The sequence below is a fragment of the Synchiropus splendidus genome, chromosome 18, assembly GCF_027744825.2.
Source record: "Synchiropus splendidus isolate RoL2022-P1 chromosome 18, RoL_Sspl_1.0, whole genome shotgun sequence".
Classification (NCBI taxonomy): Eukaryota; Metazoa; Chordata; class Actinopteri; order Syngnathiformes; family Callionymidae; genus Synchiropus; species Synchiropus splendidus.
In genome coordinates this window covers 8,315,020-8,337,518 of record NC_071351.1, presented here as the reverse complement: position 1 = coordinate 8,337,518, position 22,499 = coordinate 8,315,020, and the positions used below count along the sequence as shown (strand labels likewise).

General features: G+C 42.5%; 1 protein-coding gene and 1 long non-coding RNA gene across 6 annotated transcripts in view; one reads left to right on the top strand and one right to left on the bottom strand.

The window, feature by feature from the left end:
• Nucleotides 1-22,499, top strand: part of LOC128749707 (uncharacterized) — an 86,320-nt gene that overhangs the window by 55,438 nt on the left and 8,383 nt on the right. For 2 of the 5 annotated variants that reach the window (XR_008412974.1, XR_008412973.1), the window contains exons 1-6: nucleotides 5,999-6,144; nucleotides 6,305-6,434; nucleotides 9,051-9,171; nucleotides 9,375-9,515; nucleotides 20,610-20,917; nucleotides 21,831-22,071. This is a non-coding gene — a long non-coding RNA (uncharacterized LOC128749707). Of the gene's footprint in view, nucleotides 1-5,998; nucleotides 6,145-6,304; nucleotides 6,435-9,050; nucleotides 9,172-9,374; nucleotides 9,516-20,609; nucleotides 20,918-21,830; nucleotides 22,072-22,499 lie in introns of those variants that run through there. The other 3 variants (XR_008412975.1, XR_008412976.1, XR_008412977.1) reach the window with 2 other exon arrangements.
• On the bottom strand, nucleotides 17,162-22,248 carry dalrd3 (DALR anticodon binding domain containing 3). The gene is made up of 13 exons (XM_053849567.1): nucleotides 21,841-22,248; nucleotides 20,593-20,900; nucleotides 20,213-20,523; nucleotides 20,056-20,114; nucleotides 19,833-19,934; nucleotides 19,688-19,752; nucleotides 19,552-19,610; nucleotides 19,313-19,395; nucleotides 19,085-19,211; nucleotides 18,964-19,022; nucleotides 18,771-18,887; nucleotides 18,633-18,701; nucleotides 17,162-18,542 (listed from the first exon to the last, which is right to left on the bottom strand). The coding sequence occupies exons 1-13, from the start codon at nucleotides 22,054-22,056 to the stop codon at nucleotides 18,423-18,425; spliced, it is 1,695 nt and encodes a 564-aa protein (XP_053705542.1). The 5' UTR covers nucleotides 22,057-22,248; the 3' UTR covers nucleotides 17,162-18,422.

The window sequence follows — 22,499 nt, the reverse complement described above, 5'->3', positions numbered from 1 at the left end:
CACATCCACAATTACACACATTTAAAGAAAAAAAAAAAACACACATCAGTTCCCAAAACAATTAAAAAAAAGCAGCTTTCTGATCATGTATTAAATGTAAGTAGCTACCCCATCATGAAGTGTCAGAAATATGTATTTTACTCACACACCGTGGTTTACAATAATTAAGCAATAACTTTTCATTGTCATCGTGAATTGCTGTAAATTAAAGCTCATTTAGAAATATGAACTAAGAAAACACCATTCAGATTTCTTGTCGCTTTTACATTGAGAACATTAACAAAGCAAAAAAGTTAACTTTCTTTTATAGTTAATATTCGAAAAAGATTTTGAGTATTTGAAAATGTTATTTGACTGAATATTTCTGGTGCAACATTCAAAATAAATGTTCAGTCACAAGAAAACTAAATCAGTAGAAGCCCACCAACATATGTCTTTTGATTTTACTATGTATTTAAGAATTTAATACTTTCGTGGATAGATTTTTAAAAGATATTTTATTTATTGCTTTTACTGCCCAAATGGTGTTTTTTTTACTCCGAGCATTTGGTTAATAACTCTCTGACATCATTGCCATGTACACTTGAGATGACGTAAGGTCTCTGTTGCCAGGTTAGCGCTGGGGACGGTGACGTCATCTCCCGGATTCTTGACCCTGAGTAATCCCCCCTCCCGTCGCACCCACGCTCGCACCCACGCGGGCAAATACGTCACGTGATCCTCCGCATTTTCAGCTCGATTGTGAGACGAAAAGTGACGAACAATGGTCTTGTGTTTTAAACAATAGTTTCTAGATTCTAGTACTCCCACAAAGATTAGCAGCCGCAAAATCCTATTTGTGCGGTTCTTTTTTTCTAACACATGCGCGTGCAATCTAGCGTCATCCTAATTTACCACTAATTTGTGCATGGTTAAATGGCAGATCCATTTCCTGATACGCGGCAGTGAAAATCTCATTATGCAGACATAGGGGAAGGGAAAAAAAATCGTTTCCTTCAGCATTCACTTGTAATATCAGTTTGGAATCCGAGCTGTCTGGTGATGGAAGCGGCTGTGATTTGCTGGTGTGGCTGAAGGGAGGAGAGGCGTGTCCGCGGTCATGACGCGCAGCGCGGAGATGTGAGCGCCCCTGCGCGTTCACGCGCTTGAGTATTGATTTTAATAAAGCTATATTTCGTTCCTAATATTACCCTGCGCAGGCATTACCGTGATGCCTTCTCAGATTAGGAAGGCACGGATTACATTTAATTTATAGGACTGTATGAGAGTGCACCATGTGACTAGTTTGTGTTTGGATTTGACTTCCATTTACAAGCATAATATCTGCCCCCTTGTTTGTGACCCATTTGATTGTGTATGGAATTAGAAAAGTGTATTGTAAATAACATTATGACCACCAGCTTGTGGCAGTTCCTACCTCTAACGCACACAAAATGCACTGCAACTGTCGCAAAGTTTAGAACTGATGTGAATCAAGGTTTAGCTTCCTGGATGGAATGGCTTCCTCTGTCTTGGGAAGTATGGAATATGCATGTGATAATTTCACAATGGATCTGACTAACATTCATATTCATGAATCATAAGCATAAAAATGTACTTGAATTGGATTTTTTTTCTTTTTTTAACATTGTTTTATTATAAATTATGGCATTGCAGTCAGAGATGTTTGCTAAAACATTGAGTTATACCTCAGCTAAATGCTATTTCAGCTTCATGCTTTGATCCTACACATTTGAAGGAGAAACCTCACTGTAGTTTGTGGTGCCGACTGTTTGAAGTGGAGGACAAACTTGGATCCCTGCCTTGGCGATGTGCCGCTCTTAAACACATATTATGCAAAGTGGATTTAAATACACACGAGGAAAATGTTCTTCATCCCCTCCCTCGATGTCAGCAGCCTCCCTGATACCAGTCAAATCGGGTAATACCGTTTTTCCACTTGGCTCCAACATCATCCCACGCCTCCAACAGACTCCGGCTGGCTGGCTGGTGAATGTAGGTTATTGTGGCTTGTGGCCTTAATAGGATTTGGACCGGTTGTGTCGGGGGAAGCACCAGAGTGTCTTGTCAAACTGTGACGAGGCAGCTTCTGATGCTGCTGCTCAGTTTGTACGCCTGATAGCCAGGCGACATTCTCACTTTGGAGTTGAAAAATACAAGGAGCTGACTTTACAAGCTAGAGGTATGCAGTAGGTGGACACAGAGCAGACGCCCTGGCATTGCCCTCCATCACAGGCGCCAGCAGAGTTCTGTCCGCTAGTGTTGGTGGATTTTTTTACTGCGTGACTTTGGAAGCATTTCTCTGTACACAGGACACAAAGTGCAATCTAGGCCAGCTCTCTCTTTTTAATCCTAAACCACAGACTTAGTAATGTTTCCATGTTGCTCTTATGATTGGCATCTTTGTCTGTGACACTGGTTTTAAAAATAGTCTGAGCGACATTCTACATTGCATCATCAAAGGTTATCTTATCTTCCATGTAGAACGATATAAATTCATCAAACATCCTAATGCCTTGGTGTGAATGAATTGTATTCTGTAAATTCCTCTTTGTCTCGGGGCTGCTGCAGCCGGTCAGCCTCCTCCACTGTAATCTTTATTCGAACTGCATCTATGTTGTGATTACTGGATAATGAATGTCGCGACAGTTTGGTAGAGCTTTGCGGTGGTTATTCCTTTCAGCAACAAAGAACATATTCAAGCATGAACAGGCAGCCTGAGGCAAGTTGAATTCAACATAAGTTGAATTCATTTGCACCTCATTACAAAGTTTTCTTTGAAGTATATTTTGTGCAAAATAAAAATACATCATACATTCTTATTTATGGTGAGAATAAAATATATTTTAACTCATTACAGGTCAATGAAAAATGTAAGAGGTGGGAGTAGAACAATTTCAACTCTCCATCCATGTCAAATGAAAACTAGCTTAATCCTTGTTTGCCCTCCAAAAGTCTTTGGATATGAGGAGCCTGTGGTCTATTATGGCGAGGAAATTCGAGTCAGCAGTCAATTCTCCGGGGAAAATCTCTGGCAGGAACTCATTTTGGTTCCCATTCTGGACGGTTAGTTACAGTGAATGAAAACTCTGAACGCCAGAATTTGAAACATGGCGAGGTCCATTATCCTATCACAACTTGGAGATTAAAAATGGAAATGCCAAGACAGCGGTGCAGGAGGAGCTGTTATTCATGCAACGTTAAACAAGTGGCGAACAGGAAACTGGACCAGTATGTGTTCTCCCTTCAAGCAGTATTCCTTGACTGACATCTTGAAAGAATCGATTGACATTACATCATTGACGTTGAGGACTGGAGGAAGTCCCTGTACGCACTTGCAAACACTTGAAATAAACAGTCTTGTTTGTCAGATCAAATGAAAATCTGACCCACATCCACTGATCTCTGCCTGTCTGTGGTGCTGTAACAAAGCAAACACCACAATTCAGCATGAATAAACTCCCCCGCAAATGATCAATATTTCATTGGCCCTGCGCTCAAACTGCATTTTTACAAATATAGCGTCGAGACTCATTTCAATTCTGAGTATGTGGTCGAATTAATTAGGGTGAATACCAGGTCTAATAGATGAAGTGTGAGTGACGGCGCTGTGGGAGTTGTGTGCCACTTACTGATGTTTATGATGAATCGGAGAGGCTCAAAGGAACATAAACTCTAAACGAAACTGACTGACAGACAGTAACTACCTGGTCCTTTGGGGCTTCAGAATCAGAAGATGAAGAGGACAGGAGGAAGAGAGACAGAAGGAGCAGCGGGGGACAGAAATAGTGGCAATAGTTAAACTGCTGTGACACATGAAAATCGCCGGATCTGCCTTGCGTTGACTTCTCTCTTGCAACCGTCTTTTTTAATCTGTATTGTGAGGAAAACAAGACGCCTGGATAGGACTTCATTAACCTGTTAAATCATATCTCTCTTACAAGTTTTCGGCCATTATTTTCTCCAGTTTCTCTCTGCCCCCTCACTCATGAACAAGACCTGAATATACTTGAACTCCTCCACTAAGGGAAATATTTAATTTCATGTCTGGAAATGACGTCTACTGTATTAGTTTCATTGGTAATGTGAACGTCACGCTCTGTTTAGTTTGCATCCTGCGTTATTCGTTACGAGTTATTTTCGTGTCTGCAGAATAAATGAGGAGCAACTAGCAGCACCAGATGATTTCTGATTTCCTGTTTTATTCAGGCTTTTTAAAACATCAAAATCTCATGTGTATTTAACCTCCAAGCAAAAGGGTTAACCATCTGAAAATGTCACTGCACTCTGACTGTCTCCACGAGTTATTGTCCCAGGGCCGTCCTGTAATCACAGTGTGCAACCACACGTGTTGTTAACTAGGCAGAAAAATGATAGAGAGATGCAGATAGGGCGTTTATTTTTCACGCTACCTGTAGGTCAGAGCAGACCCTTCAATTCAAGGAGATGATAAGTGGAGTGGGCATGTGAACTCATTCAAAGCAACCATGATGGTTGCTCTTCAAACATCAAACTTCTCAGACAAAATGTGTCTGAAACTGTAAATATATTTAAATATTAATGTCAGTATTTTGTTGTACCGAGAGGAATCAGACAGACAGAGCTGCTATAGAAAACTAACCGAAGAAACCTAATGTTCTTAGAAATGGTCCTTTGACAATCTATTTTGGAGCCCAGCTGTCAAGAGTTTCACTCAAGGAACATTTTGTGATTCCACGTGAAACTATGTTTTTCCCTGGCTGCTTATCAGTAAGAAAATCTGTGCAATATCTGTACCAAGGAGCATTGATATGTTGCACTTAATTTATTGAATAATTCTAATCTGCATGCAGCTTGACTTTGCCTGTTTTTTTTCACTTAACCTTGATGGCATTTTCAGTTCCAATCATTGTAAATGTATAAATATCCAAAGTATTAGCTTATGTTGTTGACTGCACTGACATATTGGACTTGGACTTTGGACAGAAATAATTTCATGATTGAGTGTGTGGCTTAAACCACTGGCTGCGGAGCCAGGGATGCGCAGAACTAATTCAAACTCGAGAATCTTATTTCCCGTCTTGCTGAGGTAATGTGGGTCAGGAACATCCCGATTCAATTGCTGATCCACTCCTTTGTCGCCTGCTCTGCAATCCATCAACTGTTCCATTTATGTCCGCATGAACAGTGTATATGCGGCTATGTGGTCTTTGCTATTATAAACTACAAAGTATTTAAGAGCCAGAGTTTAAATGCAGCAGGGTAATGCAGATTTCATTCTCACAGCATGAGATAAAGAATGGTGCGTGCTCTCATTTTACAACACAACACCATTTGAACCACATTTTAAGAAATTACTCGGCATGAGAGGGAACCAAAACATGCACAATTTCCTCCATCTCCTGCTGGGAATTTCCACGAGCCCTCGGGGAACGGTTCGCTTCATTGCCTAGCTGTGATGACTTTGTGGCAGCAAAACATTTTCACGTTTATTTACATGTTTGAATGAATGCTGCTCCATTTCTAACAAACAACTGATTTCTAAAAAAATGTTATGGATCCACTATTACCCTAGTTGCCCCTTAGTTTGGGCTTTATTTACAAGTTTTTTGTGCAGTATCGCTTTGTATTATTTCTAACCTTTGTGTTCTTTTTATGGCAGAGAATATTTTTACATGCAATCATTTGTTGTTGCCTTTTTTTGGACAAGGTCTTCATCTATTAAAAATTGTGGTCTGGTTCTTGCAAAGTAAAATATATAGGGAATTAAAAGGTGTTCCACAAATATTTGTATGCAGTGACAATCACTTTCTGAATACAAAAACTGGCTCTGCTCTACACATTATTATTGTTCTCCTCAACTACTTCTTCTCCATTTTCCCGTCCCGTTAGTTATAAACAAAATCGACTTTAGAGGAAAACAGGAAGTCTGGTGAGTGACAATCACAAATGACCAATCAAATTAGTTCTGGACATTTGTTAGACCCGCCCAGGGTGGTGCGCGGCAGAATTGGATTACGTCATCAATGTCAGCCAATAGCTCATGTTCTGGAGAGCTGCTACGTGACTCGCCCGCCTTCACCTGTCTGTGTTGAAAGTTTTACGTTTTAGAGACTTTTTTGAGTAGTCGGAACACACGCAATGAAACTTCAACATTTATCAAGAGTGAGTGAATCGAAGTTGAGCTCGTTGTCTAAGCTAATGACGTCAAGCTAATTGGCCGCTAGCGCCAACAGCTGTGGCACTTGTATTTAACAAGACGTTTTCTTCGCATTTTACCCCAAACAAACAAGTTTTACAAACAAATGTTATGCATTGCTTTCAGGAATTCCTATCCCGGAATTGAAACTAGCGTCCCTGTCCACTCTGTGTGGGTGAACAGAACAGCAGCATCACCTGCGATGGAGTGACAGAACTTCGTAGCAAGTATTGGATTTCCGTCACTCAAGTCTCTGGTGAGCACAGTGTTTCCCCCGATAAATATCAATAATTGTGACTTTTTTTTTTGTTTGGGATTATAATGTTGTTTTAAGTGAATGGATGCAATGACGCTGACAGTGTTTGTTTGTTATGATATAACTTAAACCACGATACGCTCTCAGTACATTGGTAAATGCAAATTTAAAGATTAAAACTGTCGTCTGTTGTCCACCTGTTGAACATTATGCTGCCTGCAGCTATTCTGTAACTTCCTTCCTTCCCCTAAAGTATTTAAGAATTGGATTTGCTCTTTTTGAAACGGCCACACAATATCCTCCGTATTGCGCTCAACAAAATCATTATCATGTTTAATTATTGTTAATTTAAAAAAAGGATTCCCCATGCCGGAAAACACCTTCGGGTTGTTTACTGCCGAGTTGTTTACATCAACATGTTATTATCTGTAATAATTCCTTCCTTTCATGACGTCAACTGATAAATACCCCTCGGGTGACAGTCTGTCTAGTCAAATCATAGCCTGTGCTTTCAGTCACCTTGGTAAAAAGCTGCGCCCGTGTTTGTGTATGTGTGTGCACGCTAAGTCCACTGTACATCATGCGTGGAAGGATCAATAACCACCTGACTCCTTGCGGGAAGTCTCCTTGTTTTCAGCCTGCGGGCAGCGGCCTCATGCTTTCTGTCTGTGTCCGTTTCCATGGGAACAGTGTGTGAGATTGAGGGGGAACCCATGGTCTGGTCGACTGCACGTGTGTGCGCTGTAATGTGTGTGAGCGACATGAAAAAGGACAGAAAATTGGTAATGGCGGTTCCATGCCAAACAAAGCATAATTGGTTTTCACAACTGCTTATCCATTATATGGGGATTTATGGATTTTTCTATCCTCATACATTCCTCTTTCCAAGTAATAGCAAGCCACTTAGGGATAATATGGATGATTAAGCCAATGTAATGTAATAAAAATGTGTGAATGAATCATAGAACTGATGCGCAGCTTTCATGTTTTTAACGTCAGTGCCAAGGGGCATGACTGTTTATAATAACTTTTCCAATGTCAAGGTTCTTATTTCTTAGTGGTGAAAGATGGGATGATTCTGACAAACAAAGAGCAACGCTACAGACAAGGTCGTCTCGTGTTTCCACTGTCTTGCTTATGCTTCCCTCTAATTGCCTGCCGGCCCTAGCCTTTTGCCTTGGTTTGTCCAGCCCACTAGGGCTTCAGCGGGGGTGAAGGTGGGAGGGAGCACCGACTGCCTGAAATCCTGATAGCCCTCCTCTTGTAACCCCCATTTTTAAAGGCCTAGGGAGCTGCAGAGCAGCAGACCAGCAGGTGGTGGTTGGCCGGCTGCTCATCTGTCCACATTCACAGTGATGCATATTCAACACACACTGCGAAGGGTGACCCGTGTGTGAGTGCGAGACAGAGACAGAGGGGCGGACATGTCAATGACAGAAGTGCCACTTGCTGGAAGAGCACCCCCCCTTACACACACACACACACGCACACACTGGTTGACTGGAGCATATGGCTTTACTGCCTGGCGCGTGCCGTGATTGTGTCAGGGTAATGAGCCTCGCCTCTCCACGGGAGCGCGCCTCCTTTCATGAAAAGATGAAAGAATGATGGGACGGAAAGAGGTGAGCTGCTTCTTCTCCTCTGATCCACAGCTGAAGAATTAATTCTCAACTACTCATCTCATCATTACTCTTTGACCATGGCTCCTCTCTCAACCTCTGTCTCGTTAACAGTCAATTTACATGAACCCTCTTCAGGCCGTTTCGTTCCAGCCAGGTTTGAACATTGCTTCAGGTGTCGGCTGGGTAAGAAGGGAATTAGATTGGAAATATGAGTGAGATCCCATCAAGATATTGCTGTCAGCTTATCCGGCTGCATGAACTCATCCCAAGGGTTCTTTCTTTCCCTTCAGCCGAAGTTTCATGTGTATTTTCTGATGTTTTTGACAGGCAGTAAGTCATATTATCAGTTGTCATATTGAAGTCATCATGGGAAATCACACTTGCAAGAAATAACCAGCATTAATTGATATATAGTGTATATATCTGTAAACGATGCCAGAGATATTGTATTTTCAATGAGCTTTGGTTGTCACTCTTTTTGAACATTTGTGTAAGATGCAGTTTTGTCCCTCATCTGTCCTGACTGTGGCACCTGTAGTGGCTGCATATCCTTGGACCCAAACACCTTTTCTTGATTTATTCTTCTGCATTTGTCTGATCCAAACTCGTATTCTGGTACTTCTTTGTTCTTCCTCCCCTCATCTGTCTCTCTTCGGCTCACTTTCTTCATTACCTTTGGCGTCCAATTGGCTGCCACCGTATCTCCAACTGATAATGATGTCATTAATTATTTGGGTGGTGATTTTGTGTGTGCGTGCGTGTGCGTGTGTGTGGTTGGATTATCTGATTCAGACAGGACTGGAGTACCTGTCTGTGTGGACTATTTCCTCTATAAGGGCCTATTGTGAAGTCAAAGCTGTTGACTTCGTGTGACGTCATAAAGTCACATCTATTTTGTCATGAATTCACTCATTTTACAGGGTTGTCCAAACATTTTGGCCAGAGCTTTAATTTCTCCATCTGCTCCTGACTCTGACCTATGGTCTCTTCACAGCTGGAGAGCTTTGGAACACTTCCCAAGAAAGGTGACCAGGTGTTATCTTTACAAGGTGCCCAAGTATCAGCGAAGCGCATCAGACAATTTTCAAGCAGAGGAGGAAAGTCTCTCTCTGGAGGTATGTGTGTACTTTGACTTCCACTGCAGCTAAAAATGTACCTGTCATTGTCAGATATTGTAGACCAAGTTCTAAGCTGAGGTTTCTTAGTGACCTGAGGTCTAAATTTGTCCCTTAATGTTCTCTGACTTCATTTTTGTATTTAACACAAACACTCGAGTCATGATTTTAATTAGCCTCCTAACCTCCTTGATCCCTTCTAGGTTGTTTGTATCGCCCACAATGTTGAAGTCCCAGCCTTCGTCCCAGTGGCAAGGAAGACGATTCCAAGTCAAAAAATGCGATCTCACCATTCCTGCACCTCTGAACACGGCAGCCTCGACAACGCAGGGCGAGAAGAATAGGTATGTCAAACCTTGATATCTGAACCGTCTGGAAGAGTCCCAGACTACAAAGTGGTTACAAAACCAGTGGTTAGCTTCACTCTTTGTACCCAGATTAGTCACGTTAAACTAAAAATTGTAATTTTATCCTTATCATTGGTTCCAGACCATAAGACATTAAGCTTTGTTATTGAGGTCTTGAAATCAATTACAAGTGCATGAAACTGGACAGTCTGTCTTATTTTCAAAGTAATAAGTCACCTGAAAAAATGTGCGCGTTCATAAATTTTAGTAACCAGAACATAACATTTAAACTTCTAAATATAGGTTTAGAAGAATAAAATCACCAGTCATGGGAATCTGTTCATACTGTGTCTATGTATTGTGTATTTTATTCTTTCGGTAAGAAGTAGCAGAGGAGTGAAGTGTGTAACAAGAATTTGTGAACTATGAGAAGTATAACAAGTATTAAAGTGTACATGGGGAGGTTTGATGGGTGGATTATGGGTTTGTGTTGTGAAGTGAGTCTGTGTGACAGGAAACCAGGATAGAAAGGTTTTATGGGCCAGCTGTGCATAGTCTTATACTCAGTGACCTAAATCACAGAATAAAAAGAGTGAGGGAGAATAAGTGGGAGATGAGCTGAAGTGCGTGCGTGTGCGCGTGTCTGTGTGAAAAAGGACTGATGAAGATGGTGATAGCCAGGATGTGACGAGGAAAGGAAGGAGAGAAGAAATGGAAGCAAAGGTTGAGGAGGAAAATGATATTGGAGGAAAAACAGTGTCGTTTTGGATGAAAGCAAGCAGTGTTGTGAGAGAGTTGACATTTACGATGCTGAAATTATGCAGCTCAGATATAAATATCTGGAGCTTGTTATTTCACGTTTGCGTTCACGTTCTCAGCTTCAAGACAAATAGGGAGCTGCTACTGTGTAGTTTCTACTTTCTGACTTGTGCTTTAAGCACATCTCAGTTCAATAGCTGAGTTCTGCAACATGGAATAGTGATGATCATGTTCAAGCATTGAAGTGTACCAGCTCTGTTATAGCTAGTGTAACTTAGTTAGAATGGCAATGCCCCATTGCCTGAATGAACCATTGTTCAGCATCAGAATTATTGACAACAGGCCAAACAAAGTTTCCTGATTTGTAGTCTTTTAGTTAAATATTTATTATATGAGCTGCTCAAATGTCTCAAAACTGGTCCACTATTTACGATCCATTCACACACAAAAATAAAACACATTTATCATAGTTTTTTGCTTACTTTGCTTTATCTGCTGTCAGTGAACTGTGTTCAAGTTATTGGAGTTTAAATGCTGCCCCACCACAAACGTTTAAAACTCTGCATTTGTCACTGATTCCCAGAGACTATATGTTGGGCAACCAAAGACTTATACGTGTAATGAACACTGAGCAGCCTATGTATTTGAATTTGAGAGTGATGGAAATAAGAAGTTTGTGCCAACAAACTCTGAATATCTATGTAATCATCCTGGTCAAATACTCACATTTGTAATTCTGAGCAGGGGTGGGACACTGTTGGGAGGGATCAAAAACTAAGCGCCGAATCCATTAGCATCACTTTCAGCCTTCACATCTGCTCTCTGCCAGAGCTGGTGCGCTACTGTGCCACACTGATAATACAAGCACAGCTGGAGGTTTGACTCAGATGTTGAGCGCACAAAGGCAAATGTCAAATATTGTTACTGGATTGTTTGAAATTTGCTTTTGGATTTCTTAAAAACCAATGCTCCACATGCAGCCAAGCTTGTAGTTGTTGCCTCTTTGAAATTAAGTATCAGTAGAGGTGACCCAGTGTTAATTCAATATGAGCACATAAAAGCTCTCATTGAGGAGTGAAAAATAAATGACACATTCATGAACAGAACCCAGCAAATGATCTTCAATCTGAGATTGTTGTATGTTCTTTCTCCTAAGTATGGAGTTTGATAGTTGTGCATCAACTGGGATGGATTTGAATGTTTTATAATTAAGTTAAAACATCTTAAAAGAGTCTTTTGAATAACTTTAGTACATTTTAAAACTACATCTTTTATATTCTAGCTCAAAACTCGAAGGTCAGTTACTCCTAAAACTGCAGTCGTCACCCCTGCTTGGACAGGATTACTTCGTACAGATATTTGGCAGGCAAGACGAGCTGTTAATCAATATTCTCCCCCAAAACTGTAATCTGACTTGTAAGTACCTCGTGTCATCACAGTATTCCAATGTTGATCTCTTCAGTCTGGACCAGAGTCAGTCTGTACTCAGATCCGCTTTGCCCCAGTTCTGGCTCCGGTCCATTCATCATCCAGTCTGTGTATTTGGCACCAATGGAGTCTGTACTCTGCCAGAGCATGGCCGGAAATCATCCCAAATTGGATCAATATTGGATCCAGTGGGTGGAGCTGTGTCCTGTTGCAGCTCAGCTGTATTGGAAACTTGCACTGATGATTCTGTGCAATAGGATTACAGCCCAGTAGAGAGGAGAGAAAGACAAAATAATGGGAGGCCAAATAATGTGATTTAGTTGACGAAAGTCAGGGTGTGGATCGGTAATTAATCCAGCCATGTAACTAAAAACATCGGTCAGTTGTGTGGTTATTGATGAGGTTGGAGACAAACACACCAGTATTGAGATTTATGTAGAATTTTAAAGTGTCTGAGTTCACAATACAACTCATTTAAATGTTGAGCTCAGCAGGTCCAACTGTAGCACTATAACTGGATGGTTCCTGGTTCAAATGAAGATAGATGGACCTCTGAGTTTGCACTGAGCCTCCTCTCTCTATGTCGTTTACGCCCGACACTCTGGCTTCCTCCTTTAGTCAAATTGCATTCCAAGGTTTAAATTGGCGACTGTAAATGTGCATCTGATTGTTTCCTGTTAATGGAATAGGTAACAGAGAATTTGAATTATAGTATCTCCGACCGCAATTCTGTCTCAGCCTTTCTATGTTGACAGGCTAATTGAACATGATAGCTGTTCACTCTTTCTTAAGGAGATTCAAATCTATGCAATGGAAAAATACCTTTCACCATTATCATGGACACATGAGGCGAGCATTAGAGAAGAACGGGAGAAACATCTCATCTTGTATTCCTGAATGTAGACAAGATCCCTAGATGACAAGGCTCTCGGCTACATTTGCATCCCGATATTTACATTTCAGGCCCTTTATAGCAGCCAGCCACTTATCATGAGTGCCGGCAGTGTTGGTGAGAATCCTAAAAAATATAACGCTGTTACTGTGGAATGTATCAAGGGAGTTGGAATAATGAAAGGAGGTTTGCTGAATATACAAATTGAAATAGGCCTTGTTTAGCTTTTGCATATCTGGCGGTGGATGCTCAGACAAACTGTGTGATGAAGGGCATGACTGAGGTAGATTACCAGCAGGACAGAAGTTAGGAAGTAAAATATGCTGTGCCATTTAGAGGTGGGGTTCAGCAGTTCAGCAAAGGTTGCGGACTGAGGTCCTGTGCTTTTCAATCTATGTAGAACAAACACAAATAAATCTGGACACAAACTAATCATGAAATCTTTATTAATAATAATATTTCATCCCTGTGAATTCAAACAGAAATAGCTGAGCTTTATAAAAACCTGCAGTACTGTTGATGAGCATTTCATGCGATGCTGTTATTCCAGGACAGTGTCAGTTGCTAGAATATTTGAGTTCCTGCTGCGTCTCCATCGTCATTAGCTGCAGGTCTGCTCTTTGATTGAGAGTCTCTGTGTACGTGAAGGTAGAAAATAGAAAAAGTAATATATTAGCATATGCAAATGGCAGCTGGAGTGCTCAAGTGTGACCATGGGAGCTCGAGCTAGGGCCTCACTTGCAAATGTGTTCTCATAACTTTGATGATATGATGGGACGGTCTCATGTTATTCAGCATCTCGGTGGGAATCAGCTCTGATGGGAACATCTCAATGAAGTCGCACTTTGACTTTTTTATCTCACGATATTTAATCGGTTAATGAAATTTAGACTCGATGTGTTTCCTGCTTTATTAGCTACTCCAAGTATGGGACAACATGTTCATTGATACTGCCACTTCATCTGTGGACCTGCGATCAAGCAGAGTTGAAGCAAGATTATTGTTGAGTACATTGAGCATGTGCTAAGCTCTCTGTTGGGAATGTTGAACCACATGAAGGCTTGCAGTTCAAACGCAGGTTGGGAATTACATCGGTGCAAAATGCTTGCTGGACCGAGTAGAAGAGCCCAATGTGCTGACTGAGCCCAAAGAATGACTTTCATGTGAGAGTGAGCTTCATGTTGCTGCTGTGGAGCTTGACTAGGAGCCAGTGGAGATGAAGGAGGGTGGGAACGATGTGCTGCAAGAGCTTAGTACGACTGAGAAATCGAGCAGCTTGGTTCTACACACTCTGGACTGTGGCCAAGGTTTGGCTCCACGATCCAGACGGGAATTACAGCGGTAATCCAGCAGTGAAGTGATGAAGGTGTGTAGGCAGGGATACCTGAAGGGGAGGTGAGATTCTAATTTGTTGTGTCTTTTGTGTCATTCAATGGTGAGGTCATGAGATGAGCTCTGTCTCACGCAGGAACATAATGAAATTGTGGCACTTGTAAAGGACATCTAATCTAAAGACGACAACATTTAGGGGAGATTTGTTTTATTTTTATTATTGTTGCATGTGAAAGCCATGTCCATTTAGCATCTGCTGGATTAACTTGGATAATGGCCGATCCACATGTCTTTAAATACACTCATGCAAAAAGAGAACATTGTGAGTGCAGTGTTGAAACATGAAGAGAGATCACCATTAAGCAGAGGAAGAAGTGAGAGAGTGAGCTGGGGTCATAGATGGGCTGGGTCTGTGAGACAGCTGTTGCATCAAGAGTTTATCGGATTAAATCGCTGAGGTTCTGTGTAGGGAGGGAGCACACAATATGAATGAAATCTTTGCCTTGAAGATATGTGCTGAAACTGGAAACACTTGATGTTTGAAAGTTCTCTTATATATCAAATATAGATTTGTGCATTGTTTATTCATATTTTTTAAATAAAAAAACTTCAAACTAACAGTTTTACCGGAATGCTGGTAGTTCTTAGGTTATAGAGTTGGTTTTTGACATTTGAGGAGTAATAAACAGATGTTGTAGATGTTGAAAGAATGACATTATTTTGTTTTCATCTTTGAAATGAATGGAAATACAAAAGTGGAGTTTGAGCACGTGTTTCAGTCCATGTTTTTTAATATTGCAATCATCAAATACCGACTTCTGAGGCCAATCTACCTTTGTTTCTGTGGCATGTTTCCCTCGCTTGACGTCTGCTGCAGATTTAGGTGTAGGAGTTCAGTGTTCCAAAATGAGGACAAGCAGAGGTTATGTCATCCTGCCAGGTCTCACTCAGCTGCAGTACTTCATTCCCATCCCCATGTTTGATTTAATTGGCTGTTTTGCTAAATGCTGTCGGCCAAAGACGCTTTGCCAGCTGTCCTTTGTTTCTGTAGCACGTGTGTTTTTGCTAAAACAAGGCTGGACCAAGGTTTGGGATGCTGGTCTCCATACCATACTGAATAAGAAAATATGCAAAAAGCTCCGGAGGGCAGATCATTACTTCTCCACTCCTCCCCCATGTTTCTGCACACCATGTCTGCAGGCAAGAGACCCCAGTTCATGGCAATTACGAAAACCCAGAATCCTAATTTAGATGATTTAATTCAATTCAGTTCTCAGTCTTCGCAATGATTGAGCAACCAGCCCCATCTTCTCAGCCCCCACCTCCACCATCCCCTGCTGTCACTGCTTCATCCTGAGGAACTGACTAGTTGACACATGAGGTCTTAATTCTGTTGGGGAGGTTGTTTCTGACCCCTGCATGCTTCAAGCAGTGCTTCAACACCTCCCCAAACACAGACTTACTTTTTGGCAAAGATGTTTATAACTGCTCAAAATATAATTCACCCATTTCCCAAGTGTCAAACGTGAGTCACATTTAATCCCTGATAGTGAAATCCACCAGCGTAGACGTTTTAATAAGGCTGTCAAACTGCACCTCGACTTGACACTTGCACGCTACCAGATTTTTTTTTTTGGTCTACATCAGATGAATTCCCACTCACCCTAAATACTTTGTTTGGTTAAGGTAAGGAAAGACTCACTGCTCTGATCACTCCTGGATGCTACAATGGTCAAGAGACTTTAACCCATCTCTTACCTTGTGTGTTCTGAATTCATGACATACCAATGAGACAATTCAAGGTTCACTCAATGGAATTAAATGTAATGATAATATTTTGAGTTCTTATTTCTTGTGTTGCCAGACAAGTCTGCTCATGCCTGCATGCCTGTGTGTGTGTGTGTGTGTGTGCTGGGTACCCGCAGCGGATACTCCTCAGACAAGTGACAATGAGCTGATTTTAATTTCCACATTAAATATCTGGAAGTCGAGGATCAGGGAACATCTGTCTCTGTCAAGCTCATTAGAGGCGTCAGTATTCCCTGTATTTGTTAATCTCTTTTCCCCCTAACTCTTACGTGTTCTTAATTGTACAATCCCATTGCCCCCTTTCTTTTTTGGTGCACTTGTTTGCTCCATCTCTTCTTTTACTGCTCTTTGCGCTCGCCCTCAATCCATTTCCACCTCCCGTCCTCTCTCCACCGTACTTTCCCCTCTTTCACCGCATCAAACTCCTCTTCTTCTTTATTTGTCTCTCTTTATTCTCAGGGGCCGCCCCTGACCCCATTCATTCATCTCCTTTCAACAAACTGGATCTGCTCCCAGCGATTACTCTCCTTCCTCCACTTTGCCTAATATTAGCCACTTTCCATCCCCACAACGGCTGCTGTCTTTCTCTCCCTCCCCCTTTGTTTCGCTCCAACCTACTGCCTGGGGGGAGCGATTGACAAGCCAGAGGAGGTCTTGTACATGGGGGCCTCTGATTGGTGTTGAGAGAGATGAAAAGGATAAAAGCTGGTGGAGCTGCCCTGTCTGTGCTGCAACAGTTTTTTTTGTCCATTTTTCACCTGATTAAATGTAGCACAAGCTGAAAATGATGTATTTATTCAAATGTTAGCGTATTAAATGTATCAAAATGTAAGATTTAATACATTTTAAAAATGTGTTTATATAATTGATAAATATGATTGAAGTGAAGTCATTTTTGGTAGTGAAAAAACACAGACTTTTCATGACAAATACTTAACATACAACAGTACTTAAGTAGTTATATAGTAATATGATTAACTCATTTAACTCTCTGTTAAATAGCTGTAAATACTTCAAGTGACTAATTAATAAACATAACCATTTAAATTTGAGGCCAGTTCTGTCTGTCATTGCTGCATTTCAATGGAGAGGCGTGCTTTCATTCGTGTAAGGAACACCCTAATCCTTTAGTAAAATGTGAGGGATTCATCTGCCACCTGGAATAACTGACAAGAAATGTAACTTTCTGTACTTCAAAAAATAAACTGCGTTATAAATGCGCATAATAATAATGTAACTGGCGCGCCCTCTTGTGGTGAAGCCTTTGAGCTGCTTACTATGATAGTATAAAGAATTCGGGAGTCATGTAAGTGTATCTTCACAGGACATAGATTTGCGGAGGTCTTTGACTTTTGCAATTGACATAGTTTAGTTAGGATACACTAAACTTACCGCAGACAAGTTTTTAAAATCAATTGTCAAAAGTTATTTACAATTGAAGCAAGATGGCTTATTTTACTTGCTGAAAGCTTCATGCAAGTTGTAAAGTGAAAACAAAACAACTAAAAAGATCGAGTGGTAGGCAGTGTTTTAATAACACAAACTTAATTTAACAAATGTGAGCTTGTGGGTTCATCAACGCACACCGCTCAGGTCAGTCACAGCAATATTATACTCCAGAGGATGTGTTCCAGCCATGCAAAAGTGTGTGTGTAAAGATCCCCATCTTAAATAAATCACATGCTTAATACTGTCGGATGTTTTTAGGGGAATTTAAGAGCCAAATGTATTTGTGGATTGAATTCAATAAATATTTGTGGTAGTTTTTTTTTTTTTTTTTGAAGGAAGGTATGGCACAGTCAGTGGACATAGAAATGCTTCACGTTGCCCCTTGTATGTATAAATACTTTATTTCACAAGTAAAACTCCTTTTTCATTATCTCCATGCTGCTGCATGCATGTTTACTCAAGGCACAAGCCACTTTCCCTGTAACTCCTGCAGTTAATACTGTCGAGTCGACGCTAAACTACTTCCAGACTAAAGCTCCTGGACATGTTTCTCTCCGATAATAAATAGCTGAAATACATTTGAGAACACGAGTGAGGAAAGACACATCACATGTAAGACACATTAATAGGGCCAGTGGACAGTGAAAGGTTGTCATGGTCATATTGAAGATGACAGTCAGGGTTTGGCACTCAAGTACAGTTCAAGGGACGTTGACTTGATGAAGCGCGAGACAAGAAGGTTTGCTTGCCAGCTCAGACATCCGTGTGGTGCTCCGAAGAATTTCAATATGGCTCTAGCTTTTGTGACAAGGATTACTGCATGGCAGTGAGTGGTGTCGGCCTGTATGTATTGGAATGACTGTACGAACCTGAAGAATATGGGCGGATCTTTCGACAGGCTTTCTAAGGTTCCTCCACCTGACAGCAGTCAGTCGCTTTGGATAAAAGTGTCAGCTAAATAAAAACTACATTTAATATAAAGAGCCATTAAAACACTGTAGAAGCCTCAAACGCATTTGCCTCTCTGTCATCAAACTGAATTGTGCACATATTCATGGTATTTATATTGTGAAGAATGAGGTGTGTTTGGCTATCAACAAGCTAACGACAAATAATGTAAACAGAGAACGTCTTTGTTTGGTTGACAAAGGTGCATGTGAGTTAGTGGCAGCACAGTCAGGTGCTGTGTCTGTGAGGAGCGGCGGGAGGTAGCCATGATGGAACAGTGACAGAAACTATAGCTGCCTGATGGGAGGAAGGTTGAGAGTGTCCAGAGCGCTGTGGTAGAGCTGCCTCAGTGCTCTCAACAGATACAGACGACAAAACATCTGGTTGAAGAGGTGTGGCAACGGCTCCTGCAGGAAAAGAGTAACATATTAACATACTAATACTGCGATTCGTTTGTCCACTGTAACTTTTAAAATGATGGTTGGATGGAAACTCACCCCCAACACGTGCACTCTGTTGTAGTAGGAGCTGAAGTCTTTACTGAGGGACACCAGGAACTTACAGATCTGTGGAAGACATGTCATCAAACATCAGCCTGTGGTTCAACGATTGATTGACTTTTTAAAATTCCCCACCTGTTCGGTTTTCATGTTGATTCTAGCCCCTCCCCCTTGTTGGTCAATCACTTGTCCGGTTTGTTCCAGCAGCTCGGTGAATGGAATGAGATAGTTGAATAGGAGAAGCCACTCGCCCTGCCAGAGAAGGTTGAAGGCAATGTGTGACGTTATCTCACAGAAACCCTCGCAACACAGCAGAACACAGATCTACCTCCTCTTTGAGGGCTGAGAAGTCCAGTTCGGCGCCTTCAGGGATTTCAGGGTACTGACCTGCAGATGGAGCAGTAAAATCAGTTTAACAGATTTATGGTAGCAGTTGACAGTGTTGTTACCCTTCTCTACTGCTCTCTCATAGCTGTCGAACAAAGTGTGTAGTCTGGCACAGTTATACATCACAAACACTCCTCCCCGTGGCCCTTTGGTGGACACGCCGCCTTCTTTTTGGACGTCCAATGTCACCTAAAACGGACAGCTGTCAGTCATTTTCACGCTGCTGCTGCTGCTGCTGCTTTATCTGAGCAGACCGCCGTCACTCCTGCTCTGATTAGGACTGGACTCACAGGACTGGTGTGGACAGTTGACAGCAGTTCAAATCGGACTGTGGCAGAGGTCATGACCCTGATGATGTCATCCCACGTTTGACCTAGAAAGAGTTGACAGAGTATTTAAAAAACAATGCCATTGTTTCTAACAATTGTTTTTTTGCAAGAGACAATTTGTTCTGATTCGCGGGGGAATCGTAGTTGTGTATTATCCGACGTTGTGGATATTAAGAGTGCGACTGTAGGTTTGAATGCACCTTCAACTTGGTCTCCATACTTCATCTCAGAGGCTTCCTTCATCTGACCTCTTCTTAGCCTGGGCGAGGTCAAGACAGACAAGAGCACGGTGAATTGAGTGGCTGACAAAAGCTAGTAGATTGAATCATATCTTACTGCAGATACTGAGCAGCAGAGAGGTGTGCACCAGGGGTCTTCACCGGCCCACACACCAGATGTTTCTTCAAACATGAAAAGCAGCACCAATGAGAACCACAACACAATGGACTGTATCATTACAGCTGCGTCGTCGTGTGGTTACCTGTGTGTGTGTTGCTCCGCTGGCTCTCCACAGCATCGCTATCTGCTGCTGACGAAACTCATCCTGATAGGAAGTCACATGCACTGCTGTTGCCATGGCTACCTGCCATTAAGAAGAAAGTATGTTTCTGTTAGATGGTACACGTGAAATCAATTATTGTTGTGTTACTGTTGTGTCTTTTTGTTTATTTCACATTAATTCTGCTTGTGTGGGGCAAACTTACTGTGCAGTCTGCTGTGGCCAGCTCCAGTTGGGCTAGGTGGCAAATACTGTCTCTGTGCACTGGAACAGACGCCGCAACAACCGCAGTAGATGTAAATTAAACCTCACTATAGAAGCCACCTAAAGATGTTTATACTGTTTGAAGAGCGTGACCTCACCTGTACAGGTACCAACACTGGGGTCGTATCCCAGCAAACCCTCCTCCTGGAAAACCCGTTTCAAGTTAACTCTGAGCACTCCCTCATTCTCCCCCTCCTCTGTCTTCTTCCCACCGCCTCCGCTAGCCTTCCAGCATCTGTCTGTCTCCCTCTCTCGGTAGCGGGAGTTCTCCAGAGCCTTCTGGATCTTCTCCTCCAGCCCTTCATTGTCACAGTTGCTCTGCGTCGTCGGCCAGTCGATCCCTAAATTCCTCAGGAAGTTGAGCATGTCGCTGTCGCCGGGGAGTGTGGGGCAGTAGGATACTGTGAACCTGTGATCACGATGAAGCCATGTAAACAAGTGATGACATGATGAGCAAAACAATGACACCATCCCTCACCCCTGTCTTCTCAACAGCGCCCCCAAGTGGTCGGTCAGCAGAACAGTCCTCAGCTGGCCCAGAGTGAGGGTGTCTGGAGAGGGTGTGTTGGGTCTGGGGTGAAGAGCTGGACAGTTGAGCACCAAGCGACCTTGCCTCTGACAAAAAGGGCTCAAGTAATCAGCCGCTCCGCTTGCCAGCACGGCTCTGAAGGCTGCGGGTCGGTCCACTCTCACTCGCAGGCCCTCGCCCATCACCTCACCACCTGCCACTGGGAGAACCCCGCATCCACGAAGAGACAGGACTCTGGACATCACCGCTGGAGGAACCTGACGGACAAGATGATGTAGGGGTATAAACATTGGTTAAAGATTGTATTGTCTCCTCTCTTATTCTGGGTTAAAAGTCAAAAGACATTGCAGTATTTTACGACTCATTTCAAAATCCATAATGTGCGTGAAATCTTTTATTGTTGAAAATTAAATAGCATGTTTCAAAACTACATAAAACATTTAAAAACAGAAGAGTAAAATTAAATGGAGGGTAATCAATACAAATAATCAGGAAAATAAAAGGGATTCAGATTAGTTTACTCTCCTGTTGTTGCTCATCTGTGTTTGTATTTGAACCAGATTTACACTGTTTTGTTTTTGTTGCCATTCAGTCAGAGAGTAAGTTGTTCAGCATTCAGCTCGTGACCTGTGTTGTGACTGGTGTAACACACTCAGCCGTCCTTTAGCATCTGTGCGTGACTGACCCACATTGTACCTTCCACATGGGTAAATAATTGGTGCTGCGGGCTGTCAGGGCCTGGACCATCGTGATGTGCTTCAGAACAAACCTCAATTTCTCTGCTCTTCATTCTGTCATTGGAGGCTTTTCAAGAGAGCACTGTCATGACTTAAAATTCAGCTGTGCGTTTCATGTTTTTCAAATTCAAATTCGGAAATGGTCAAAAATTGTTTGGAAATTGAAGTGTGCAGTCGGACAGTTACTGGGTCCAGCTGTGAGTCAGGTAGTCGCAGGCGGCTGACTGTAACTCCCAAGTATACTGAGATACCAAGGTCCCATCCATTTGCAACGCGGTGCCTCGTGAACGACTGTCAATTCAACACGCGCTCAGAGGACGTGTTTGTTTTGATGCACTGGGGCTCAAGGCTGTGCTTTCCTATCGTCATTGAATTGAATATTTGACGTTTCATGACGAGGACAAAGGGACAGGTCATAAAGTAATGCGTTTCAACGTGTGTTTGTCCTAGTCGGACCCACCTGGCCGTCTGCGTACAGCGTGTTGAGCACCGTGGTCGGCGACAGGAAGTCTCTGTTCCGGATATTCTTGGCGCTGCTCTCCTTGAACCAGAGCTTCTCCGGGTCCGGAAAGATCCGCTCACCGTCCCCATGCTGCGGCTTCGCCCGGAGCGCGGAGCTCAGCGCCTGCACTGTCGGAGTGATCCGCAGGGGAGAGGACTCCTCCATGTTCTGCATCCACCACCAGCACAGGTGAGCTCGCGGTCAGCGCTGCACCGGATCTTGCTCAATATTGTTTCCTGTCTGTCCTATTCTGATGGCTGAAATGCAAGACACGGCCCCCGCTGCTGTGGGCAAATGAATCGATGTAAACAGGACCGCAGTCCGTTTTTCCTCTGGCGGAACTGTTGACAGGTCAGCTGAGTTCTCTTCTTCTTCCCGGCGCGTTTCTAAGCGAGTCAAGCCATAGAATCCCTCGGTGTCGCCACCTACCGATGAAGCGATGGAACAGTCAGGGGCTCTGTGAAGCATCTGTGTTGTGAAGGGACTATAAAAATAACCAGCGTGAGAGGAGGATGAAGGAGTTAGCAGTTTTATTACATTGCAATGTTGGATATATTTCAGCGATCAGTTGATGACATGAGAATGCAGCGGCAGATCCGACAGTGCGAGACGCGCGC

Excerpts from the sequence above, each read along its gene's own strand:
- dalrd3 (XM_053849567.1), bottom strand. The coding sequence starts at position 22,056 with ATGCAGAACATGGAGGAGTCCTCTCCCCTGCGGATCACTCCGACAGTG. Across the intron at positions 20,901-21,840 it reads CGCTGTACGCAGACGGCCAG|GTTCCTCCAGCGGTGATGTC; the intron begins GTGGGTCCGACT and ends CTTGTCCGTCAG. Across the intron at positions 19,023-19,084 it reads TGAGAGAGCAGTAGAGAAGG|GTCAGTACCCTGAAATCCCT; the intron begins GTAACAACACTG and ends CTCCATCTGCAG.